Raw genomic sequence first — 8,212 nt, forward strand, 5'->3', positions numbered from 1 at the left:
TTTGCAGAATAATGTAGTCACCCCATGTTTTGTTCATCTTTCTGGCACTAGCCACACTAGATGTATAAAACGAATTTATTTTGCACACAATGGCCAATACACAAGGTTTCAAGAAAATGTGTATGCAACAATCAGTAATCTCTTCTCATTTGCAAACTAGAACTCTTGCAAATACGAAGAACACCAACAACTAAGATTTCACTTGGCACCCTAATCAACATAAATACTTTCTGGAAGAGATAAAATGACAGCGGAGGGACGCCTCTAGCAACAAACTCAGCTGATAATATTTCGGCTGCAACGTGCAGTGAGGGGATCAAGAGCAGAGCCAACGCAGCTGACTATTTCTGCAAATGTCACTGCAGCAATCTTGAAAGGAGATGCATAGAACACTTTTAAAGACGCAAAAAACTTGGATTTTGATCGATTCTAACTTTGAGGCCTTGCTGCGTATCACTGTTTGTGGGGTACAATATCTAGAGAGCTGGTGGATTTCTTTCGTTCTTCTGCAATCTTCACAACACATGGAAAAGGATATTCAGTAATTTTGAGACTTGTATTCATTTGGAAAGAGAAATATCGAGTGTACTACCTGAGCCTCCAATTCAGATATTCTCTGTACAGACAGATGCTCAATGCTGGCACGGCGTTTATACTCTTCATCAAGCTTGAGTGTCAGCTGATACCTTAGCTCAGCCATTTCCTGAGCCAAATCCTCGGCTTCTTCTTTTGCTTTTACCCTTTGGTCTCTCAGTTGCTCCTGGTAAAGATTCACATTTGTAAGAACCAAAAAGCAAACTCGCCACTCTAACTTGATATAATTAGTTGGTTTGCCAGCCCACCACATTGGGTTATTTGCAGATGTACCTTGAGATTTCTTGCAAGACATTCTTGGTCATCTATCTGTCGCAACATATCGTCAATCTTGTTTCTCAAATCTCCATCTCTTGCTCTCAAAATAACGAGTTTATAAAAGAGCGGGCCCAAGACATTGCCATATGTGCTGCAAAAGTAGTTTTAAACCCAAAATGTTATAAATGCAGAGAACAATTATAGCAAGTGCATAATGGACACACAAAGTATATAGTTGGAAACTGAAAATTCCATTCAGACGTGCACTCTTGAAAGGGTTCTAACGGAAGTGTAGCTAGCAGAAGCACACGTGTGCATACTGAATAAGCATACCTTGTATATTTCTTTAGTTTACTCGAAGGCTGGCCCTCATTTTCCGACAGCCAGCCATGTAATTGCTCTTCCACATCCTTGACGAATGCTCTGACACTCAAATCAGAAATGTGCAATTTTTCTGTCAAATCATTATTTTCCTTCCATAATCTCTCGATGACTTGGCATGTGTCCTGATGTCTAGTTTCAAGGTCTTCAATCAACCCATTCAATGTTGAATTCTCTTGAGTTTTTTCTTCCAGCAACTTTTTTGTTTCAAAAAGATTATGCTCCAATGTACTTGCGTCCAGCTTTATGCTCTCTATTTCACACTGATATTCTAATGCCATAGATGAAATAGATTCCTCCAGGTTTTCAATGCGCGATGCTGAACATATTATTTCCTCCTCCTTATCCTCTAATTCTTGCATCAACAATGACTTTTCGAACTCGGACATCTTTGTCTGTTCCTTTAACCTACCTACCTCCGCTTCTAAATTTTCCATCTCTGCAAGTTTAAAGCCACAGCTACATGCTTGCTCGCCAGGATAGTTAAGGCTTGAGTTCCTCAAGCCTAGTTGATCCTGCAAGTAATCTATGAGAAAGTTTACATTTGATTGAAGATGTCAAGAAGAAGAAATATAATTTAAAAATTGGAGGTGAACAAATTAAAAGGACTTATGACACATATATATGCTTGTAAAGGGAAAAACTCAAATTATCTTCTGGCAGTAGCTCACTTTTATCCATGTACGCAATTACATAAATATGACAAAATGGTCAGTTACATTTCGTCTGAACCAAAAACACAATAACATGGTGTGGGTGTGTGTGCCTATGTGCACATTCCTGTGTATATATGTATTTAATGTATCTCAAAGTGGATGCGACCACCTATTTCTTGGATGCAGTTGCTGAGTTCTCTTTCTAAATCTGCTATGCGCTTCTTGTCACCTTCGCGGGATTCAGACAATGTTTTAACATGGAATTCCAATCTCTGCATTGAAAAAAGCTTTAAATTATAGTAGGCATGAAAAGACTGAAATCCTTTATCCCTTAAACATGAATAGTAAACACAGTTATGTCAGCATAGTAACATGTATTTTGAAATTACCTAAAGCAAGGAATCCAATATTTAAAAAGTTTATCCATCTACCATATATGCGCAAGTTTTGGTCCAATCCAATATTAAGTAAAATTCCATGAGCACATTATTAGAACCATTTTTGGTTGCATCGTTAACTCATTTGTGAGAAGACCATGTCAGCAAGACATATTGTTTCTATAACAAGAAAGGACATGGTCTAACAAAATGATTGAGGAAAAAAAAGTTATTAGAGGATTTGAAATAATTTATAAATTAGAATATAACTAAGAGTTAGAATAATAACCCTGAGTAGATCAAACCCCTCGGACTTGGAATCTCTCAGCATCTCCTTTTCCTTCGTAAGCTGTTACCAGACAAAAAACAACGTATAAGTATGACTATCATCGTAGGTTAGCATGCTAAATGTAGCCTCAATCAAATTAGACTTTTACCAAGAATTGTAATCAGAAACTGATCCAATTAATAGGGAGTAAATAGGTTTCCCTTGCCTTACACTCCTCATAAGCGTGGGACTCAAAGAACCAATTTCACTTTGTTTCGCCTATTAATGCCAATTCTCGTTTTAGAAATACAAGACACAAGGAAACAAATTTCAAGACTTCGGCGAAAGCTACTCATAGATAAGAAGCTGTAGCAGCATAATTAAGCAAGGCAAAAAATGCATATATCACATAAAGATATCAAGTTGAGCTGTGACCCGAGATTTACCTCCTTAAATCGTTCACGGATCTCCGACAAGTCATCAGCATCAAAAGAGCCATCACTACCCCCACTTAAGCCACCAGACATCTGCAAATGGCTAATACGCTATAAGCATCATCTTCACTTTTCCAATGCATTCATTTGCAGTTAGGGGAAAACCCATCAAGTAATACCATGATCATCAGGAAATAGCAAAATGAAATGCATAAAAAACAACCACAAACCCTCATAATTATCAGTTCTTGGAATCAATAATTCAAATTATTACAAACTATTGTTTCAAATGCAGCTAATTAAGGGTAATATATAAAATTGACAGAAAAAACAGTCTTTCATCAAACAGATACACGACAAAAGCACTCATGCTATCAACCCTCCAAAAGGGACAAATGAAAGATGGAAATAACAAAAACGAAAACATTGCATAAAACAGGGGTAAAAAAATAGTAACCCGAACACAACAAAATTCCAGAAACAAAAAAAGCTCAGAAAAAAAAAAAGGAATTGTTCTTCAAATGAATTACTTGCACTAGGGATTCAGATATCAATTTACGAGCTTCGACAGATGAAATTGTGAATTGGTTGTTTTGTTTTCCGTCGTTTTTGACTTTTTTCTTCGAAGAATTTGCTGATGTTGGCTTGACAGTGAGGACTTGCCGGATGCGATGATTGTCGAGCTATAATTTGAAAAATTGAAATTTGTATATGAAATTTATTGAATTTATAATTACAGCCAAAAGAGAATAAATTTGCAAGAAATTAATTCGCATTTATTTTAATTCTATTTCTAATTAAATAAGCGTCTTGGGCCACTCTCATTTTCCCAAACCCATTTTGTTTTGGGCTCATATCACTTACCGATACTTCAAAAAATTAATGAAATGACGAAAACTAAAAGAGGGAAAAATGAAGGGAATATTTAATTTCAATTTTACAACAAAAGATTAAACAATATTGATGACTAATATCACAAAATTTTTAAAAATATTTCATTCTTCTACAAACTTTGAACTCAGACATATAAAATTACAAACTAAAATAGTTATCATCGGCCACAAAATCGGGTTAATTCTTTTTTGGTTCTAGCATACATATTCATTCCATCTTAATATTGCACTTTTTTTAGCTTCCCAGTTTGGGCGCATGAGGATGATGCGTCTTCCGTTAATGAAACACATGAGTATCATGCGTTTTACTAAAAAACGCATAAGGATTATGCGTTTTTGAATTTTTAAATATTTTTATTAAAAGACACATGACCCTCATGCGTCTTTCCTTAAGACGCATAAGGGACATGCGTCTCTAATTTGAACATAAATCACGAGAGACAGAGGCAGAATATCATTCAGCGCGAAAAGATGAGAGAAAAAAAAAGTGGCGGATTTCGAGAGGCCGATAAGTGAAGCGACTGCGTCGTCGATCTGAGCCACTAGATTCCGATTTTGAGGGCTGATCGATGTTGGTGATGGTGGCCAGGGTTTGCAGCGCCTGGCACCGGTCCTCGTCGGCGGCGCCGGAGGATTGAGCTTCTCTCATGCACTCCACAATGGTTTCTCGAATTCGGCTTGCCATCGCTAAATTTGATTAATTAGCCAATGGATCTTGATTCATGGTTTTGTTATGATTAATTAGTGTAATGAGATGACAAGAGTTTCGATTTGGTCATAATTATTTAAAAAAAATTAAGGAAATAATTAGGGAGTAAAAATCATAATTAGCGGTCTAATTTGGTAAAAATCGAGATTAAATCTATTGACCGTTAAATTTTTAACGGAATGGTTAGTCCAAGAACAAAATGATTAACCGGAACAAAAAATTTAAAAGATAATATTTAGGAAAAAAAACGTAAAATAACCACATGTATGAATCACTTTTGAACTTTACTCGAAACAAATTAGAACGAGGTAGTAATTAAAACCCCATTAAATAGGGGGGAATGCAAGAAAAATGGAGAGTTAATTTTCACCTATTTTTATGGACACATGTCAACATCTTTAAAGGCGATTCAACAACTCATCTCAATCTAAAGTCTCAATTCAGTCGTCTCTCTCAATTTTAGATCTGCGGTGGTGATGGCGGGGCCAGAGATGCGTCGTCGGAGGCGGCGGAGTGGGGGAGGGCTAGGCCGCGGATGCTGCTACTGCAGTTGTTGCTTGGCTTTTGCTGTTGTGGTGTTGTCGTTGATGTTCAACTACTACTTGTGCTACTCAGGCTTTTTCGGTGTCGACTGCGGTAAGGGGAATTTTGGATTTATCTTTCCCTTTTTCAAGGAATTGAAGGAAAATCGCCTCCTATAGCGATGCTGCCAAAATCTCGAGATCATGCTTTCTTTTATTCGAATTTAGTTTTGTGACGCATACGTTGGTCACATTTAGTATAACCTAATTTGTGGTGGAAATCGTGTGTTTATTCCTGTGATTTTGGCTTTTAATAGGACTATGCTTCAGCCATTCTTACTTGTCGTTTGCTAATCTTATAATTTGAGTACCTAAATTTGGTGGACAGATAAGTTTGTAGTCATGGCCACTTGAACTTATAATTTCTTGGTTAATGGAGAAATTTTACAAGCTATATTACAGTTTAATCACTAATGTTGGATAATATTGATGATGAGATGGTGTTATTATGGAAATATTACTATTTGAATTATTTATTTCTGGATCCCATAACCTATTAAAAAAATACAGTAATTAATTAAATTACAATTTTTGTTTATTTCTCAATTGTCCATATAAATAAAATTTTAATGGAATTTGTTATGTCTTTTACACTTTATTTATAAAAATTTCAAGTAATATAGGAAAGACGAATAGAGTTAAGTAAATGCCTAAACAAAGTGTTTAAACATTACTCCCTCTATTCCATAGTAGCAGAGATATTTCTTTCCGACATGAAGATTAAGAAAAAGTGTGTTGTGAGTTAAGTAAAGGTAAAATAAAGTAGAAAATGAAAAAGGTGAAGATATGAATAGAGAATAAAGTAAGAGAGAGTAAAATAAGTGAGAAAAAATATATTGACTTCACTACCATAAAATATACCAAAATGACAAAATGACTTCACCAGAAGAAATTGGATTCAATTATATGTAAATTTAATGATACCGCTTGTGGGCTTTTATAGAATCAATAGTATTTTTATGGGTTTATAGTTCAATGAATTCTGGGCCTAAACCCCATCAAAGAAATCAAACATCAAATTACAAGGCCAGTGACTCTATAATCTAGTACTAGCACTATAGTAGTAGTAGTATTTTAATCAATGGATAAATATAACATCTACAAAATTGTTCATGGACTTTCAAATAAATTCACATGTGTCATCGTGTAAAATTTCCGACTGTGAATTTCCAACTTAGACAAATTCAGATCCTTGCACACAGCGCAAAAATATTAAATTCCATGTAGTGTGGATAGATTATATAAATCAAACAGAAAGGTCTTATTCAGCTGTTAACAAAAAAACTGAAAAACTAAAGTCTCATTTTTCAACTAATTACAGATCTCGACAATAGTCATATAATATAAGCATAGGCAGAACGGTTAATTATAATAAACCTTTTTTCATATCTTGCCAAATTGTATATTTAAATGGTTTTTTTATTAACATATATACCGACTTGATCCAACTATACTATAGTGAAGAAAATGACGACATTACACATTAGAAATTTAGACAAGTGGTGTTATACTATTAATGAGATTTAAATGTATGTGTATGGTCAATGAAGTGCACATAAAACTGCACCACTAATCCATAATTGAGATTAATTAAGAGCTGAAAGTGAGATGAGATGGGCAGTCATGTTACACGTTAGGTGACTTAACAACTACCTTTACTTCACTTGTAAACTCTCCCTTCCCTTTCCTCTTTCCCTTTTCCCCCATTACACAATCCCAACCCGATTTCTTTCCCATCTCTTCGTATTTCATTTCATCAGTACATGACTCTAACACGACACAAAAAGTTAGATCGAACAACAATGTGGTATAGTAAGTAAAAGCAAGTTTGCTTATGCAAAAAGCAAAACCAACACTTTAGTACTAATAACAATGCTTTGGTGATGATTGAATCTTGAAAAACAAAAATGAATAAATCTATACACTTCATAGAAGAAAGTGCAAGCAACATTGGCAATGATCATGAGGTTGATAGAAGTGGCTCGCGTGTGGCGCGAATCCACCACGGCTTCAACTCCTCCTCAACCGGGGCTGGCAGGTTGAGGTCAAGAAAATCGCGGCGGGTGCTCTTGGGCTGATGATCAGTGATCAAATGTGATCTCTTGTGACCACCCAAAGCCTGGCCTGATGGGAACACCTTCAGGCAAATCGGACACTCGTGATCTGGCTTTGGTATTTCTGTTGGAATTGTTGGAGCGCAACAGCCTTTGAACTTCTTGTGACTGGCTCTGTGGCCACCCAATGCTTGGTAAGACGGGAATCCCTTATTACAGATCATGCACCTAAACTTGGAGCAATCTGATTGGCTGAGAGAGTTAACCAGCTCGGACGATGGATCAAGATCAAGATTCTGATTGGCCTTGGATTTCTTCTTCTTCCTAGATTCGCTCTCCTCGAAAGTGATGCAATCCATGGAGAGGAGTATAAGGCTCAAGGCCACCTCCTCCCTGTCATCGTCATCATCATCATCGTCAGAGAATCTTTTCCGGGGCTTCTTGGGCGTTGATGAGATGTTGATCAAGTGAGACCTCATGTGGCCTCCCAGGGACCGGCCGCAGGGGAACATTTTCCTGCAGAATTTGCACTTGTGCTTTGATTTATGATCAACTTCTTCCATAGCTATTGAATGAATGAATTATGACTAAGTTGCCATGAAAAGATGAGGCAGAGCAAGAAAAGTGTTGAAGAAAGTGAGCTACTCTCTCTCTTTCTTTGCTTGGTTGCTCTAACTAGAAGTAGAAGTAGAAATAGGGTAGTTGAGAGGTGAAGAAAAATATCAAAATATGAAGTGAAGGGTCGGTTACCTTTGTTGCTAATGATGGCGATCAGCAAGCCACTACTACAATTAAACAAGACAACTTTTTTCAAATGGGATTAATTATTACTAATTCTTTTCGACATTAATGTTATAAAAAATTGATAGATGATAATTTTAAAAAGTATTCTTTTCTTTGTCTTGGTTATAAGGAAAAGGGAAATGAGAGATGGGAAATTCAAGTGTTTGTCTTTGGAAGTTATTCTGTTGGACTTTTACTATATGTGCTTTGTTGCAGTTTGCACA

At 36.2% G+C, this 8,212-nt stretch overlaps 2 protein-coding genes across 4 annotated transcripts; both read right to left on the bottom strand.

The window, feature by feature from the left end:
* Positions 1–57: 57 nt before the first annotated feature.
* Positions 58–3,665, bottom strand: LOC125204960 (myosin-10-like). Of its 3 annotated transcripts, XM_048103752.1 has the most exons (9): positions 3,499–3,665; positions 2,981–3,061; positions 2,704–2,813; positions 2,556–2,615; positions 2,056–2,161; positions 1,186–1,759; positions 868–1,003; positions 593–760; positions 58–513 (listed from the first exon to the last, which is right to left on the bottom strand). In XM_048103752.1, the coding sequence occupies exons 4-9, from the start codon at positions 2,595–2,597 to the stop codon at positions 454–456; spliced, it is 1,086 nt and encodes a 361-aa protein (XP_047959709.1). In that variant the 5' UTR covers positions 2,598–2,615; positions 2,704–2,813; positions 2,981–3,061; positions 3,499–3,665; the 3' UTR covers positions 58–453. The 3 variants fall into 3 exon arrangements, with proteins under 3 accessions (XP_047959709.1, XP_047959701.1, XP_047959692.1); XM_048103744.1 differs by lacking the exon at positions 2,704–2,813 and having other exon boundaries at positions 2,059–2,161; XM_048103735.1 differs by lacking the exon at positions 2,704–2,813.
* Positions 3,666–6,938: 3,273 nt separating this feature from the next.
* LOC125201996 (zinc finger protein ZAT1-like) lies at positions 6,939–7,943 on the bottom strand. Its single transcript, XM_048100306.1, has one exon. It carries the CDS (start codon positions 7,766–7,768, stop codon positions 7,112–7,114), a length of 657 nt encoding a protein of 218 aa, XP_047956263.1. The 5' UTR covers positions 7,769–7,943; the 3' UTR covers positions 6,939–7,111.
* Between the last annotated feature and the right edge of the window lie 269 nt (positions 7,944–8,212).

Source organism: Salvia hispanica, chromosome 1, assembly GCF_023119035.1.
Source record: "Salvia hispanica cultivar TCC Black 2014 chromosome 1, UniMelb_Shisp_WGS_1.0, whole genome shotgun sequence".
NCBI lineage: Eukaryota > Viridiplantae > Streptophyta > Magnoliopsida > Lamiales > Lamiaceae > Salvia > Salvia hispanica.

What these genes read in the sequence shown, in the direction of transcription:
- LOC125204960 (XM_048103735.1), bottom strand. Translation starts at nt 3,061, where the DNA reads ATGTCTGGTGGCTTAAGTGGGGGTAGTGATGGCTCTTTTGATGCTGAT. An exon ending in AGGGGTTTGATCTACTCAGG is followed by an intron (nt 2,162 to 2,555) that starts GTTATTATTCTA and finishes TTTTCAATGCAG; the next exon opens with AGATTGGAATTCCATGTTAA. An exon ending in GTCTTGCAAGAAATCTCAAG is followed by an intron (nt 761 to 867) that starts GTACATCTGCAA and finishes AATCTTTACCAG; the next exon opens with GAGCAACTGAGAGACCAAAG.
- LOC125201996 (XM_048100306.1), bottom strand. Translation starts at nt 7,768, where the DNA reads ATGGAAGAAGTTGATCATAAATCAAAGCACAAGTGCAAATTCTGCAGG.